The 18,413-nt window shown below is 35.6% G+C and overlaps 1 protein-coding gene across 2 annotated transcripts; it reads right to left on the reverse strand.

The window, feature by feature from the left end:
• Positions 1 to 6,268: 6,268 nt before the first annotated feature.
• Positions 6,269 to 11,356, reverse strand: LOC110787228 (uncharacterized). Of its 2 annotated transcripts, none has more exons than XM_021991814.2 (6): positions 11,027 to 11,356; positions 10,786 to 10,879; positions 8,841 to 8,914; positions 7,692 to 7,748; positions 6,747 to 6,983; positions 6,269 to 6,661 (listed from the first exon to the last, which is right to left on the reverse strand). In XM_021991814.2, exons 1-6 carry the CDS (start codon positions 11,132 to 11,134, stop codon positions 6,590 to 6,592), a joined length of 642 nt encoding a protein of 213 aa, XP_021847506.1. In that variant the 5' UTR covers positions 11,135 to 11,356; the 3' UTR covers positions 6,269 to 6,589. The 2 variants fall into 2 exon arrangements, with proteins under 2 accessions (XP_021847506.1, XP_021847505.1); XM_021991813.2 differs by having other exon boundaries at positions 6,269 to 6,657; positions 11,027 to 11,354.
• Positions 11,357 to 18,413: the final 7,057 nt, after the last annotated feature.

Below are 18,413 nucleotides of genomic sequence, written 5' to 3' on the forward strand. Positions count from 1 at the left end.
TATGAAGCCCAATTAATTAAAATAGCCAGATTCAACGCACTGTTTCGACTCTAGTCAAGTTAGCATGACTCCAAGAATTATATTGAACAAATTTCATATACGGAGTATTTGATTATTGGAACACACCGTAACTTTCTTTTATTATTATTATTTATATTATACGAATTATACCTTTTCTTTCTAATAATTAATGTACTCGGTCAATTTTTTTTGGCCATATAATAATAATAATTAATATACAAACAATATAAAGATATAATATAATTAACCATATAAAAATAATTAATAATATTAATCGAACCTTAACACATAGGACGGCATCTACTTTTCCTTAACTGTGGATAGAATTCCCTTCAAAAATTAAATTGAACTAGTTGAAAAACTTAAATAATAATTCCTATTAGCAAAGTCCATATAAATCCAAACATTTGATGCAATACACGGATTAAATTTAATTTTCTCACCTTGCATAATTAATCCTATTTAGTAATTCCTAAACCATGTAGGTTTTAAAACACAGATTCTTTTGTTGCAAGAAAACACATCGATTGATCTCTAGAATATACTATGCGTTATTATTTGTATATAATTCCAAACATTTGATGCGAAACATCAACAAATACTTCAATATCTTCCATCAACTTTTGTTTAAGCCTCCCCAAAACCCTAATTAAGCTAGCAAGTTTAATTTGTTACCATGACTACTTCCCTAGCCATGAATCATCTTCCATTGATTTCAAGGTGGATTTCCGGGTTTGATGTGTCATCTTGGGCACTTGACCCTACTCCGGCGACTCCAACTTTGGACCCGGATCGCTATGTTGATGAAATCTTTACCATAGACTTATGTTATCATCCTGATCACCGCAACCCTAATGAAGGTAATAGATGTGTTACTTTCACGTGGAAAAGAACAATCGATTTCGAAGACAAAGACACACAACTTGCTATTTCAGAGGGGCTACAGAAACTTGATTTGGCCAATAATTACGTTAATCAGTCTGTCTTTGAAGTTATGGTGGAAAGCTGTGATCGTCTTTTTGGAGAATTTCTAGGTGACGACCGACGTAAGTCTCATGCAATGATCGTGGAAATTGTCAAACTAGGAGATGGACACAAAGAAACGGATACGGATCCCGAGGAGGAGGGTGAAGAGAAGGTACATCGGACAATGAAATTGTTGGATTTTCTATGGAGGAATGGAGTTAGGTTTGTTAGTTATGATGATTCAAGTATGGATATGGATGATTTTTCGATTGCTGAGGAGTTTGCAATGTTTGATAGTTTCAATTTTTAAGTACGGAGTATGTGTTCGTTGTTTTCAATGTTCAATGATTTTCCGGTTTGTTCAGACCATAATTAGACGAAAATATTTTAGGATGTTTGGAAAATTAGTTAAAATAGCAATTAGCATGCATATTGTACTATGTCAGTTTTTATGTTATACGTAGTATGAGAATTGAGGATGTAACTCTTTTACTTAATGTTTTTCTTAAATTATAAGTCTTAATTTTTTAATTTCTTAATTTTGTGCTTATTGTCTCAAGTTGTTTGATATACAAGCTAGGGTTGAATCTGCCATTGCACCAACCTTTATAGTTGTGTTGTGTGTGTGTTTAAGTTTGTTTGTTTTAATGCTTTTTGATGGAACCTACTCCGTGCAAATTATCATAATTAATAGGAAGGTTTTTCAATAGCTACAATAAAATGGTAGCCACCATAATTTTAGCAAATCTCAACCCTTTAATTTTAAGAATAAATCTAATCCGCTTATTTATTTAATCATAAAAATAAATAAAAAATAAAAAACAAAAACAAAAAACTGCGTTTCAAAAAAAAGAAAAAGAAAAGAAAAGGCACAGTTATTCAAAACCACATTATCAATCAAATACTACCATCGTTATTCATCATATTCTCTCATCCACCCAACAATCACCCCGTATTAATACAAATCATCCTACTTTGAGAACCAACGCACTATTAAGATCTTCTTAAAAAGAAAACAAACCGTTTATGGAGGTTAATTAATTTTTAATTTTTAATTTTCTTCAAAAGTCAAGTCAACAAAAATAAATGGTGTAGATTTCGTGTATCAAAATATAAGGTCGAGATTAAAAGCTTGTAGTGGCTACCAAATTAATGTAGCTATTGTAAAATTATCCTAATTAATATGCATATCCTTATATTGGATTAAGAGTTCCTCGCGTGAAGAGGATCTCCTAGTAATTCCTTTTATTCTTTTCCTAATAAAAAAAAAGTCGATAGTGCATGCTATCTTGATATCTTTGTTTAATTAAAACGTTCTACTTAACATTATATTGGATCTTTTACCAAACTAGCTACTTTTACAATTTTATTTATCAAAATGGCTACTTTTAAAATCTATTTACCAAACTAGGTACTACGTATAATTTATTTATCAAAATGACTATTTTCATTTTGTGGCAAAAACAATTAAACTGGTTTTGTTTGGTGCATTTTTTTTAGTATAGTTAACCGGCTTTTTGGGGGGTTTAGTTATCTTTTATTTTTGTTTACTTTATACTCCGAATTAATTTTTCTTTTGAATTTGCCCATAAATAATATAAAACTAGTTTTTACCCCGTACGATGCACGAGTTTCTTAAATCAAAAATTCGGGTACATCATATATGTCATATAAAGTAGTATACGCAAATTTTAAAAAAATAAAATGTGATACATTTGGAGTATAATGAAATTAAATTTAGAATGTGAAATAAATAAAAGTGTTTTTGAAATAAAATGAATATCTAAGTAATCAAGGAGGAGAATTGGAAAGGATGAATATAAATGATGATTTAACAAAAAAATAAAATAATATAAAAGATATGACACGTGGCATCATTACATGCAAACATTGTGTTTTAAAATATCTATATAATATATTAAAAGGCATTGTGAAAAATGTATATTTGGCACATAGTACTCTCCCCTTTACGCCACATCATCCACTCACCGAGTGTTATGCCATGTCATAGACAACCAAAACTAATGCAATGAGATTCGAACACAAGACCTCATGTGTAGATGATAAGTTTCATTACCATATTAACCAACCACTAATTGTTGTTTATTTATTCACATTAATTTATAAATAAATGTTAATATAAGTCTAAACACAACTAAATTTTTACATGACATTTTATTTTTCTTTGGACTATTTTGAAAAAAGTAATAATAATTATAGCATTAAAACAAGAAAAACATGTTGACGTAAATTTTTATATATATAATTTGGTGTTTAATAATTTGAAGAACTTAGTTCCACTAGAAAACAAATTATACAAATGGTAAAATGATCTAATTGAAAAATTACTTAGCATGATAAATGACGTAGTGTGTCTTTGTAATTGACGAACTTCATGGATGTTTTCACTTTATGAAATACATGTATTTTGGTCAAATATTGAGCTCAAGAAAAATCTAAAATTTTAAGTATTGAATGTAGCAACCGGGGCATCGCCCGAGCTACACACTAGTTAGAATGGATAGATGTTGCTCTTGTCCTCTTGAAGGTTTAATTTTGATACATACACGATACAGCATAGTAATACTTTAAGTTCATTTTTTTTACCGTTTTAATATTTTAACTAGTATGTAACCCGGGCGTTGCCCCGGGTTTTGACTTTTATTCGGGTTTTTTTTAAAAAATATGTGCACGTAAAGATGGTGTCATCTTCAAATAACGGGGGTGACATAAGATTAGTGGCCGATCAACAACCTCCCCGATTAAACCCCACATCCAAAAATATAAACAAAGTTGGATCCTCTCCTTCAAAGTAATAATTATACATTTATGAATTAAGTAATCATTCCTTTTTTGGCATTCACTTTTGTTCAATGTATTTGTTTATTGTAAAAAGAATATATAGGCTTATATGGAAATATATTACATAAGATCTAGTTGGTTAAGATGGTAAGAAGTGTAACTTTTAACAAAGAGGTTTGGTGTTCGATCCTTGTTAGATGTTTTTTTGTTGTAATGACGTGTCATGATGCTAATCAGTGGTGACGTGGGGTAATAAGGAGAGGTCTACGTGACACGTATACGTTCTTCAAAACGCCTTTTAATATATTAGTATAGATTACGTTTACTTTTTGACAACATAAACTCCATTGGTCGGAATTTTTTTATTATGCATGCTTGTTATGACAACATAGATGCTTGTTATAAACTCCAATGGTCGGAATTTTTTTATGCATGCTTGTAAAATAAAATAAAATTCAAGGTTAACCCAGTGTTTAATGGGTCTCCAGTCTCCTTCCACTCTCTTTTTGATGCAAGCTTGGAACTCAAATTAAAAATGAGTCACAAAGTATTACTCCATCCACTGATTATATCCTTTCTCTTTTATCCACGTGAGACACTCACATGTGTTGTTTGGAAAGACTTGCTTCAATACTTACTGACCAACGACCAAGTACTACACCGAAAACTCCACCCCCAGCAGTCATGCTCATGCACCCTGACTTCGGCCCTATTTGGTTCATTATTAGTAAAGGAAAGGAAGAGAAAATAAAGAAAGGGAAAAGAAAAGAAAAGAAAAGAAGGGAAGGGAAATAGATTTTATTTTCCTGTGTTTGGTTTAAAAGAAAGAAATGAAGGGAAGAGAAAGGAAATAAAAATGACAGCTTTTAATTTTCTCTTTCCTTCCAAATTCCTTCAATTTTGGGAGGAAAGAAAAATGAAAATTTTATAAAGGAGCTTTCTTTCCAATTCCCTTCATTTCCTTCCACTTCCCATATAATTATTTGTATCAAATATAGGAAACCTTATTTTACCTTTACTTTCTTTTCTTTTCCTTCTAATTCCTCCCAACCAAATAAAGCATAAAATTCGATCCGATACTTCAAATTTAGAGAAACTCTCAAAATCTAAGATAAGAGCCTTACAGTATTTGTCAAATATTTTCTAACTTTTATTGGTCTTTATATTTTTAACAAATACGGTGTGTATAAAGAAAGTGACCCATAAAAAACACAAATTTGGAAAGGGACTGAGGAGTAAGGAGCATAAATGAAGGGCCTTCATCACGTGTTGTAGGGTCTCGTTCCCCAACAAGAAAGACGATCCATTTCGTTCATTGTTTATTACTTTATTAGCATTAAAATGATAAAGTTCATAATAAAAGTCAAGGTTGGTTGCAATTTGCGATCATGGCTTATCATTATATTTGTAGCTTAATCATATTATACACATCCTTAATCCTAGTTGATGAATCTTTAATGTTAAATACTTGTATTGGTGAACGATAATGAATATTGATCAATACAAATGCATGAAATTGGACTTTAAAGGAGGTTAAAGTGGATAGTAGACAAGTTTAGAGAACGAAATTTTAAACTTGTTGTGGGTTCAGCCTATTTTTGTGCATACGTTTGTTAATGTTTGTCTTGTGTTTTAAGTGGAAGCCCAATATTCCACTTATTGTTGTGGTCCAATGTTGGGTTATGTTGAAGCTTATTTTGGAAGATTAGGGTAGCATTTTGGCTGACTTGAGAGACAACAAAGTGGTGTGAGAAATTAGATTAGAAACACACACAAAAAGGAGAAGAGAGAAAGAGAAGAGAGTGTTCGTAGTTTTCAGGACAGCCATCAGAAAACTGCCGATTGCCGGAGATTCAACGGTCGGATCGTGGTAATTTTTGGTCAGCTTGTTGAGGATACATAGGGCCTCATTTTGAACGGTTGGATTGTCGTTTTGAGCTCTCTGGTTTTTCTGTGGTTGCTGCTGGACAGAACCTACGTTTTTGAGTGATATTCTTCATCTCTTGTCTCTTAATTGTTGATCTCTTATGTATGGAAGTGTTGATGTGTTGTGAACCTTTGTATGTCTGATTTGGGTTCTTTTGCCCTCAATTTTATCATAATAAGAGAAGGTGACAAGGGTGGACTCCTCACAAGTCCCGTGGGTTTTACTCTTCAGATTGAAGGGGTTTTCCACGTATAATTCACGTGTGGATTGATTTTTATTCTTCCGCATTTGATTTTAGTTGCTATCCATTATTGGTTGATTGTTAGGTTATTTGGTTGTTGGATTATTTGTGGTGAATTGGAGTTGTATTGTTTGGTTGATTGTCTTAGAGGTGATCCTTTTGGGTAGTTGATATACTACTAGGGACCTATCAAAACTAAATCGAAATCGTTCAGCTTCATTCATGTAGATTGTTATCACCAATTAATTTACGGATAAAACCTTAAATATAATTAAAGCTGACAATTCACTGTAACGCTTTTGGTAACTTACTGGACCACCAAAATAAGATGTTGGAACTCAATTAAGTAGGCTTGCCTTACAACTTGTATTATTACATGATAAAACACAGAAACATAACTAATGCCAAAATTTGGATGACATAACATTGTAGTACCAAAACCTCTATGGCTCTATAGACGCATTTCCTGGTGTCAATCAATAATCTAAACTGCAATTCATCTGTGATTTTACATTTTTACCCAAGTGGAAATGCCGGAGTAATCGTTCGAAGAAACATCATGGCCAGGAGCAACTTTTTGCTTCCTACCATATCGTCTTCTGCTACTATCACCACCATTGCCGCTACTATTTCTACAACCGCTTCCTTGAGTTCTTACGCTTGTTCCCTTTATCTTTCTCGAATCTCCCCTGCGCTCCATCTGTCTTCGCGAAACAATCCATAACAACACCAACAAATGATTAGTATTTGCATTAACAAGTGAAGGAAAGATTTTATACTAATACTAACCCCTAAACAGAAACTATCAGAGTTGATATTATTGAAGGATGATGATGCTTCTGTTGCATTCATTCCTAGAGAATTTCTTTTGTTATTGATGCATGAACCCTCAGTAGAACCGCCATTTGAAAACGAACAAGACCCCTGTGATGAGGTTGAAGGGTATGCCGCATCACAACTATTATCTCTCTGAAACATCTCGTCGAATAGATCCTGTAATTGTTCAAAGCTTTCTTCCCCATTTTCCTGTAATCCCATTACCAAAAACTATTACTTATCCTGCATAAGTTGCTGTTTTGTCATAAAGATTAATCTTCATAGTGCAGATTACAGAATTTGATCAATTTTCCTAACTTTTCAAGGGCATAACATACATAAACAGCAGAAAAATCCAGAAAATACTAGTCATAAGTATCAACTTGTGTGACAAAATCGGCATCAGTTGTCAGAGACTCAAGAGTAGACAATGCAGTATGCATCACTAATTTTACTACCCTTACTGGACCACAAAACGGAAACATCTCCTGAAGTGGCGAACTTGCTAGATGTCGGCAGGAACTCATTAAAATGGTGACGAAATCTTAAATAAAGGCCGGCCTATATAGATACTACTTTTTCAAGATTGGACCAGAACTTAACTAACTACAGATGTGAACAAGAAACTGAGATGTGTATCTTATCCACAACCACAAAATTATAAAGGAAACAAAAGAAAGCGCGAATTATTAACCAGAAGAAGACATATTAGCAGGTGTTTACCCACTTGAAGGAACCCAAGGAGGGAAGAAGTGGTTGTATATACTTGAATGTATAAAATCATAGATTGCAATATATATAGTTGTATTTAACTGTGAATACGACAGCATATAATTCTCTGTAATTCGCTGAACAATGACTAAATAAAGAAATGACAATGATTAAGAAGATGATTAGAGAGTAGAGACAGAAACTCACAGTTGGTTTGTGCTCGCTCATCATGGTGACCATCTCGTTCAGGAAGTCACCCATTCCCTGCAATCTAGCCAATGTCAAGACTCAAGAGTTTGCCCACAATCATAATTATGAAATATGATAGAAATTAACAGAAAAGACTCATATCATGTTCCTTGGTGGTCGATCATAACTTAGTAAAAGACCATATTGGCAAAATAACTATAACTTTATACGTAGTAAGTGACAAAATGAAGGCTGCATGTACGAGGACCCAAGACATGCCCCAGAGATTACCAACGAGTGCTGCTCAATAGACTTGATTAACTAGGAGTCTAGTGTATAAAAAGGCGCGCCTTAGCTCTGAGGCGCAAGGCGATTGGCCAGCGCCTTTTATTGTCTAGGCGAGGCGATTTCGATGAGGCGCACCTAAGGCGCACCAAGGCGCAAAAAGGCGCACAAAGGCGCACTTTGAGACGCAAAAAGGCGCAAAAAAGGCGCACCTACCAAGGCACACACCATTTTTTCACTTTTTGTTTTTTACTTTTTATTAGGGCGCCTCACTTCAATGAGGCGCACCGAGGCGCGCCTAAGGCGCTGGGAACCCCAAATCGCCTTGTTGCTCCTTGAGCCTTTTTATACAGTAGGACACCATAATGTTAATTAGCTCGTTTTTCTTTCTTTTTTAAGAGACGAAATATCAGCCAACTAATGAGCTCGATGAACAAATCATCAACTGTTTGGTACGGTCCATGATTACATGAGCTCCAACCCTTCTCCAACACTATGGACATGAATTGGATTCAAACTGAGGAGACAGGCAAGAAGAATGCAGGGTCAACTACTCCAAATGACAATTCTTAATACAATTGAGTGACAGTAAATGACTAACAAAGTTCAAATGATACTCAGTAGTCAGTAGTCCGTACATACTTGTACGAGCATACGACCCATAGTCCCATACTGCTGAAACTGGTATTCTGGAATATACAGTCTCCAATATCTTCTTTTTGGAAACTAGGCTATAATGAAATGCTGAGATAATTTCCTGGCAACAATTATGGAACTTACCAAATCATTCCAAATGTTCTTTCATTCATCAAATAATTACACCATTACACATTTACAAAGAAAGCAAGAACAGAAATAAGGACAAAAGGCAGGTGGACTCACATGATTGTTTTCGTCATCATCATTGTCGTAGACTCCAACGTCATACAAAAACCTTTTAGATTCATCGGATAGAACTGTTACAGAAGCATAAAACACACATAAAGAAAGGCTATCTCCATATTCCTGCCTCAACATACATTCCTTATTTTTGGAGGCCGAGAAATTATTACATGATAAAAAATTAGCGAGTTTTGTACTGTTAATTCACTATCGTAATAGGATTATTCTTGCGTGGATCTAATACAATAATAATATTAATTATTATAGATCTAAAGGCAACAGTAACATACCATTATAGTGATATTTACTGTTCACATTGCGACCATAATAAATTAAACACCAATTTTTTTAGCTCTAATAACCATTTTTTGATCAAACTTACCATATACTTCGTATTTTCAAAAGAGGGTCGTGGAATAAAATCACATTATTCAACCACAACGTGTAACAACGAGATTAATATAATAAAATTTCATTATAATTCAAATAAACACGGCAAAATAAATTAGTTACAAGTTGTTAACTTTTTCTTTTGACATGATCTACAACATATTTAGGCACCTGATCAAAAGGCGGGCCGGGCCGGGACGAAGGCATACAAATTTGCCTATTATGTCGGGCCGGGCCAATTGTTTGTGCCCAAAACCCGCTATTTCGGGCCAAAAATAGCGGACTTTTCGGGCCGGGTCAAATTTACAACTAAAATTGTTATTTTACGTTGTCCAAAGCCCACATTTTTGTAAAAAAATTCGGTCCAAGCCGGGTCGAAACATTCTGCCCAAACCCCAGTATTTTTCTGGCCATGCGAACGGCCGGACCCATGTTGATCAGCTCTAGTCAGGTCCATCTAAGAATTAGTGTTTCAATAGTAGAGCTAAGTAACATCTGATTTTGATAGTTAACCAGTGTGTGGCCCGGGCGATGCCCCTGTTTATACATTGAATAGTTAAATTTTTAGATTTTTCTTGAGCTCAATATTTGACTTTAGACATGTATACCATAAAGTGAAAAGGATCCATTAAATTTGTCAATTACACAGGCACATTACGTCATTTATCATACCATCTAATTTTTCAATTAGATCATCTTACAATTTGTGTAATTAATTTTCTAGTTGAACTATGTGCTTCAAATTAATAAACACCAAATTAGATATATGCAGCCATGCAAGACATTTTTATAGTTGTTGCTTATGAGACTTTATGACATCATGTTTCTTTGTTTGTCCTAATTTTTTACTCCCTCCGTCCCGGAATACTCGACCCGGTTTGACCGGCACAGAGTTTAAGGGAATTGAATTGACTTATTTAATTTAATAGGTAGTAGTTGATAGTGGGGTATTATTTTAATGTAGTTAGTGGGAGGTGGGTTAAGAGGTGGGGTTGGGGGAGAATAGAGGTTGAATTTTTAATTATTTTTTGTATGGAGTAGGGGTAGGTGGGTTAATAGGGGTGGAGTGAGAAATAATATAATATTGTTAGAATATTTCCATTTTTAGAAACAGGTCAAGTATTAAGGGACGGCCCGATAAGGAAAACAGGTCAAGTATTCCGGGACGGAGGGAGTAATTTTTAACTTTTTTCCATAATAATCCATTGAAAATAAAAAGTCACATAAAAAGTTAGTTATTTTAGACTTTATGTTAACATTTATTTATAAATTAATATGAAGAGATAAAACACAATTGGTGGTTGGTTAAGATGGTAATGGATATTGTCATCCACATTTGAGGTATAGAGTTCGAATCTCATTGCAATGATTGCAATGATTTTTTGTTGTCCATGACATATTTCGACTTTATGAGTGAATGATGTGGCGCAAAGAGAAAAGTACTACGTGTCACATCGACTAACACACATAAATTAAAACATAAATTACCAACTCACTAACACACACAAAAAGAGAGAGGGGGGAGGAGGAATTTGGAATTAAACAATAAAATTACCAGAATAAGCCTCTTGAATACCCTGAAATTTCTTCTTGGCTTCCTCCACGAACTTTAAATTCCCAGATGCAGAGCAACGATCCGGGTGCCATCTCTACAAATAACAATCCACAACAAAAATATTACTTTACTTTTCGCGGGAAATTTAATCATTAATACAAATCAAGTACATAAACCTAACGTATAATTACCCGCCATGGCAATGAAAGACGAAAAGGGAAGAGAAGAACAGAAACCTAACCTTAGCAAGATTCCTGTAAGCGGTTTTGAGGTCAGTAGGTGAGCATTCCTTCTCTAAACCAAGTACTTTGTAAAAATCAACGCCTTTTCTCTCTCCACCATCCGCCATTGTTCTAATTTTGTTGTCGACAAATTGGATTAAATTTGGGCCAATAAAATAGAAGGCCAAATTATATAGTCGAATATCTTACTAAAAATAGATTTACTTTAGTTGCGAATAGTAAGAAGCAACTACATGATTTTTGTTGGACACGGAACTTTAGGAGAGAGAAAGAAGGAGAAGGTGATCGCCTACTCTGTAAACGCTAATAACACACTAGAACTCTCCAGAAACCGCCACTTTAAATAGTTTTTTTAAATTTGTCAAAATGTTTTTTGTTTATTTTATTCCTTTTTGGGATGATGTGGGGCTGAGATTGAAAGATGGAGGGGAGATATTTTTAAATTCATGTTGGGAATTTTTCTTTGTTTATTAATTGGAACTTTATATGGAAAACAAATCAAAAGAGTTAGGATTTTTATTAATCTATGATTTTTGTTTTTGTTAGCCTCTGGTTCACCCTTAGGGCTAATTCGGATTCGGGGCGAGTTTTGGGTGGTTAGGTTTCAGTCCACTCTCAATTGTTGTTGCGGGAGATCGAACACGGGTTCTCCCTACCAAGTTCAGCCTCAATCACTACTGAATCAATAAGTAATTGGTATTTAATCTATGAATATGAGTGTGAATTAATTGAGGGTATATCCAGAAGGTTCTGTTTCAACTGATTTGGGTGAGGTAATGGTGGTCCAAATTATCTTTGTAAAGCTTTTACGTAACCCTCCCTACGTTTCTCTTGATTTTAGTTGGTGGGTACAACTTATAATCTTTGCAATTTGCATGTGATATGTAAATCATAAGGCAAATCTTTAATTTTTCATTTTATTCTCCTGAACCTAATCTATCTTAATTTATCTATTTCTACATCTTAAAAAGAATATATTTTAGGTCTAATAAATTTAGATAAGTTAGAATCAGTTTTTGTCAGGTCTATAAATTCTAATAACGTTTTATAAAGTTACTCTATTGAATCAGGTCTTGTCAGATTCAATGAATTTCATTCGGGTGCTATCAGATTTGTGAAATTCCATTGTATTATAAGATGAAAAGAACACATCCATAAAACAAGTGTGAAAACGATACATTAAGATAAATCAACAAAATTTGCCATTGAAATAGTTTTTGCTACATCCTTGAAAAGGCTATAGGCCTTAAATCCAAATAAAGCATGGAATATTGGAATATGGGGCCTTGAATTTATAACCAAAAGCAACTAGTTATTGGATGTTAACTAAAATAATAATCAGCCTTCAAAACTTGATATTCCATGACAACATTCAACTCAATACCTTTCATTTGTGGTCCAATATATTCTCTTACATGTACATGTATATATATAGTCCACGTGAATTTCAGCTCTATATACCTATCATACAAAGGAAGGTGCTCGAAATATATGTACCCCTTCTATTTTAAGGGGATCCCAAATCCCATGGTTGCTAAGTGAACACACAAACAAGAAAATAGGTGGACCTTTGGTAAATTAATGCATCCACGGTATAGCGGGTTTGTTATAATCGTATATACATTAAAATCTCTAATTTATTGTCCATTTGTTTAACATTCGAACCTCACAAAACAAGTAAGGAATAAATAATAGCCTTCTAAGTTAAATAAAGGAGAGAAAATTAAGATTTTTGTTTTTGGTGGTAGCACCTGGTTCACCTTTAGGGCTAATTCGAATTCGGGGCGAGTTTTGGGTGGATAAGTTTCAATCCCCTCCCAATTATTGTTGTGGGGGATCGAACATGGGGTATTCTCTACCAAGTTCAGTCTCAATCACCACTGAACCAACAGACAATTGATAAAATTAAGAATTTGTGGTTACTCCGTATCTTTCGAAACTGGATTCATATACAACACTTTTTAATTCGGCCTTATTTTTCCCTCAAAGAAATTGCGTATTGTTGCCATGAAGCAGAAATTTAAGTTTTAGTTGTCGAGTAAATTCCTCCGAAAAGAAAGACCATTTCTAGTTCTAACCAAGCTCCGGTGGCCAAGTAGACAAGTGGTAGTTGTCAATCCCCATATTATACGCAATACATTGAACTTTGAGGAATCAGTATATACGGAGTAATCAACAAGATACAATGTAATAAGAAGATACTTAGTAATAGTACTGGTGAAGTTGTAACATATTAAACTCAGAAAGTAGAATTTTAGAGCAGCAACTTGGACAATTCATCACCAATTATGCAAGTGTGCAATGTGGCAAATAGTCCCCAATTTTATCCATTTGGTTGAGTTTGTAGATCAAGTGGAAGAATGAAGATGACAGCAACGATATTTTAATTAGCTTTGGTATGCTGTCCTTTTGATCTTTAATGCTTGTGCATTGTGGTAGTTGTCCAACAAGAACTTTGAGCAAAACTTTACACATTCATGTCATACTTTCCTAGTTGGTTAGTTCCCTTCTTTTGAATTCTCAAATCATTTGAAATCTATGATTCTATGGTGATAAAGGCCGTACTCAGTGTATCAGGGCCAAATGTATACACTCTTACCCTTTTATTTTTTGATTTTTTTAAGAGGCTGTTTTTAAGAACTTTTGATCTATCAGATAACAAGTAGACACTTGAACACAACGTCATGGTGATATTGGTATTATTTTACAATAGAGAAAAATTTGTATCGAATAATATTGTTTACAATAGCAATATGGATTTCAATTGAAACTTTAGTTATGTTAACTGCCGCTTAAATTCACCTGATGACTAAACTGTATTTTATCAGTTAGTTCATTGAGCAAATATCAAGAGTATTGCAATTGTTCAACCCAGATTTTTCTCTCATTAATTGTGTGTGCTCCAAGAGCTGTAATACAAGCTTAAATACTAAGGCTCCCTCTAGGGTTGAGCCGCCAGCTTTCTATTACAATAATGACAGCTAATGATTAGCATATCAACCTAGGAAAAGACAAAATAACGGTAACCTAGGAATGAGAATATCTGGGATCATGTGCAGCTGTCACTTCATGTGATTGGGCTATGCTGCACTGTTGTTTGGACCAAGGAGATGGGCTGCCCACCTTCTCTACACTCCATGGCCTTTAGACATCTGCTATTTAACACTCCCCCTCAAGTTGAGAGTGAGTTCTTGCTCCCAACTTGTACATGATGGATTGGTGTTGTTTGGTGGGTAGGATCTTGGTCAACACATCAGCAAGTTGATCTGCAGTAGGAATGTAAGTAGGGGAAATTACACCTTCAATGCATTTGTCTCTGATGAAGTGACAATCAATCTCCACATGCTTTGTTTTTTCATGGTGGACAGGATTGGCTGATATGGCAAGTGCAGCCTGGTTGTCACACAAGATTGCAGTAGGACCTAGGTTTTTCATCCCTAGTTCTTTAAGCAGTTGTTTCAACCAAAGCACTTCACACACAGTCATTGCCATAGCCCTGTATTCAGCTTCAGCTGTGGACCTAGCAACTACAGACTGTTTTTTTGATTTCCAACTGATAGGAGATGCACCAAGAAGAATGCAGTACCCTGTGGTGGATCTTCTTGTGGATGCACAACCTGCCCAGTCACTGTCACAGTAGGCAGTTAGTTGAGCAGATGATTGAGAAGCTAATAAGATGCCTTGAGTGATTGATCCGGCTAGATATCTAAGCACCTTTAGAGCAGCTTGATGATGAGCACATGTTGGGTTATGCATGAATTGACTTAGCACATGGACAGTGTATGAGATATCTGGTCTAGTGAGAGTCAAATAGATCAGCTTACCTACCAATTTCTGATTGATTTCAGGATGTGGGAGAGCTGTACCACTTTCTGGAGTGAGTTTCAAGTGACTATCCATTGGGAGCTTTAATGGTCTGCAATTCACCATGCCATATTCTTCTAGGAGATCAGAAGCATATTTTCTTTGAGACAAGAATATTCCTTGTTGAGTTCTATCAACCTCAATTCCCAAAAAATATCTCAATTCACCCATGTCTTTCATGTGAAACTGAGAGGATAAAAAATCTTTGGCCTGTTGTATGAGCTCAAGCTTGTTGCTGGCCAAAATCAGATCATCTACATATACTAGTATGCCAAGAAAGTTAACATCATCTGTTTTTATGAACAAAGAACAGTCACTTTTGGACTGAGTGAAGCCATTGTCCATCAGTGCTAAGCTTAATCTAGAGAACCACTGCCTTGGAGCTTGTTTTAGCCCATATAGCGCTTTCAGAAGTTTACACACCTTAGTTGTGTTGGTGTGTGGGTACTCCCCCTCAGACAGACTACTGAATCTGTACCCCTTTCCAAGATAACCTGGAGGAAATTTCATATACACGGTCTCATTTAACTTGCCATGTAAGAATGCATTCTTCACATCCATCTGATGGACATACCACCCTTTTATAGAAGAAACAGCCAACAAAGATCTTACAGTAGAGAGTTTGGCAACAGGTGCAAATGTCTCTTCATAGTCTATGCCATACCTTTGCATGTTTTCTAGTATGACAAGTCTTGATTTGTTTCTGTCAAACTCACCATCAGAGTGGTACTTGGTTCTGTATAACCATTTACAACCAATTGCTTGCTTTCCTGGTGGTAAGTCAGTGATTTCCCAAGTTTCATTTTCCTCTAGTGCATCTAATTCTTCATTCATGGCTTGCCTCCATTCTTCTTTCTGAACTGCATGTTTGAAGTGCTTAGGATCAGGAAGTTTAGGTTTCACAAGATGGGACATGAAGCAAAAGAACTGAGGTGTAACACCAGTCTCCACCACTTTCTTAATTTGAGAGGGTTGTGTCACACTCACATGTGACACATTGTAGTCTGAGTGCCAACTTGGAGGTCTGTGAGTTCTAGATGACTTCCTCACTGATTCAGATTCATTTCTGACACCTGCTGTAGTTTGTGCTTCACTTTCTTCAGTATCATTACATGTATGAGGTGTGATTTCATCTCCCCATACAAGAGACTGGTTGTTGTTTTGATCTTCAGGAGTTTTTTCTTGTACAGAGGTAGAATGAAATAGATGATATGGGAAGACACTCTCATAGAACTTTACATCCCTTGATACAAAAACCTTGTGGTTGATAAGATTGTAGAGCTTGTACCCCTTCTGAGTTGTAGGATATCCAATGAACATACAAGGCACACCCCTTGCATCAAATTTATCTTTGGTATTGCTTGGATTACTTGACATAGCAAGGCAACCAAAAGCTCTCAAGTGCTTGTATTTGGGTTTTTCATGATGCAGAACCTCATATGGACTCTTCCCTTTCAAGACTGTTGAAGGAAGTCTGTTTGTGATATGAACAGCAGCAAGTACACAGTCTGCCCAGAATGTCAAAGGCAATCCTGAGTGAAATCTTATTGCTCTTGACATTTCAAGCACATTCCTGTGCTTTCTTTCAGCTCTACCATTCTGTTGTGGTCTATCCACACAGGATGTTTGATGTATGATTCCAAGCTTTGAGAAGAAAGATCTGCACTGTTTGTCATCAAACTCAAGTGCATTATCAGACCTCACCACTTTCACTTTCTTTTGATGTTGAGTTTCAGCCATTTGAACAAAGTCACTAATAGCTTGATATGCATCAGATTTCTGTTTTAACAGGTGCACCCATGTCACTCTAGTGTGGTCATCAACTATTGTAAGAAAGTACCTATAGCTTCCTCTGCTTTCTACCTTGTATGGCCCCCAAGTATCTATGTGAACTAGATCAAAGGGATTAGTGGCTCTAGAATCACTTAGAGTATAGGGAAGTTTGGTAAACTTTGCTAGAGGACAACTCAGGCAGATTTCTCCAGCATCTTTCATACTAGGCAACTCTTCAATCATTTTCATCTTCTTCATAGGTGCATGACCAAGTCTGTGATGCCACAGAGTTGGTGCACTGATGGTTGGGACATCTCTCAGTACAGTGGGGATATGAGACAAGCTGGTCACATTCATGGAAGTGTTGTTCTTTGTTTTCTGATTAGGGCAGTTGTAGGTTCCCTCTTTGAGTTTTTTAATGGTGTTTTCCAGTGGTTCATTCACCAAATAGTACAAACCATTTACAACCCTTCCTATTCCCTTCACAGCCTTACTTTTGCATTCCTCAATCACACAATATCCAGAGTAAAAATTGACTTTACAGTCTGAATCTTCAGCCAACTTGTTTACAGATAGAAGGTTATGTTTGAATGCAGGAACAAACAATACTTTCTTCAGTTCTAGATCACTTTTCAGTTTTACATTTCCTATATGAGAAATGCTAGATGTTTCTCCAGTTGGTAGGTTAATGTGTGGATTATTTTGACTCTTAACAGGACAGATCAATGCATTATAATCACCAGTCATATGATTAGATGCCCCTGAGTCAATTATCCAGTCACTACTTACAGAATCAGCAAAATAACATGACACCATACCTGAATAATTCATATCCATTTCATCATCTGTATCTGATCCTCCCTTTGATGGAGGGGGTAATCTTCTAAACAGTTGTTCCAACTGTTGTTGGGTGAGAAAAGGTGCAGATCCTGTGCTTGAGCCACTTTCTTGAGCATTGGCTGCAATTTTCTGGTTACCACCAGATTGTTTTCCCTTGTTCCATTTAGATTGACCACCCTGCATTCTTCCTTTTCCTTTGTATGTGCTCTTGGTTTGTGGTTTGTTCTTGGCATGCCAGCTTGGATAGCCAACCACTGACCAACACACTTCTCTGCTATGACCTGGCTTTCCACATGCTGAACATGAAGTGTCATCTCCTTTACTGAACATTGCCAGACCTTCAGCTTCCTCCTTGACATTTATGAATAGCTCTCTCTGTGATTCCTCTTGTTGCAGACAACTACAAGCTGTTTCTACAGAAGGGAGGGGTGTCATCATGAGGAGTTGGCTTCTCTGAGGTCCATAGTGATCATCTATACCATTCAAAAACTGAAACAACTTCTGCTCTTCTTGCTGTTTTGTCAAAGCTTGTATAAAAGCATTGATTTCTGTTGTTACATTAGTGATAGGGGGGAAATCATTCAGTGATTCCAGTTCTTCCCATAACCCTGTCATGGTTGTGTAGTAATCACTAATGGGCTTTCCCATTTGTTTGGTTTCATACAAGTCTCTATTGAGCTTGTATTTCCTTGACCCATTAGTCAAGGACAACCTTTGATCTAGCTGTTTCCATATTTGAGCAGAGCTATTCAGGAACATAACTGATTTCTTTATTGACTCAGAAACAGTCCCAATGATCCATGATATAACCATGCTATTACAAGTTTCCCAATGTTCAGCCTTCACAGCATCATCAGTGTCCTTCTTATATGCCCCTGTGACAAAGCCAAGCTTTCTTTTTGAAGCTAA

The sequence above is a fragment of the Spinacia oleracea genome, chromosome 1 (assembly GCF_020520425.1).
Source record: "Spinacia oleracea cultivar Varoflay chromosome 1, BTI_SOV_V1, whole genome shotgun sequence".
NCBI classification, from domain to species: Eukaryota; Viridiplantae; Streptophyta; class Magnoliopsida; order Caryophyllales; family Amaranthaceae; genus Spinacia; species Spinacia oleracea.

Bases quoted from the DNA above. Each gene is read 5' to 3' on its own strand.
- LOC110787228 (XM_021991813.2), bottom strand. From the start codon at position 11,134: ATGGCGGATGGTGGAGAGAGAAAAGGCGTTGATTTTTACAAAGTACTT. The intron at 8,915-10,785 runs GTAATTTTATTG...CTTCTGTAACAG, and splicing joins TATTCAAGAGGCTTATTCTG to TTCTATCCGATGAATCTAAA. The intron at 6,984-7,691 runs GTGAGTTTCTGT...ATGGGATTACAG, and splicing joins TGAGCGAGCACAAACCAACT to GAAAATGGGGAAGAAAGCTT.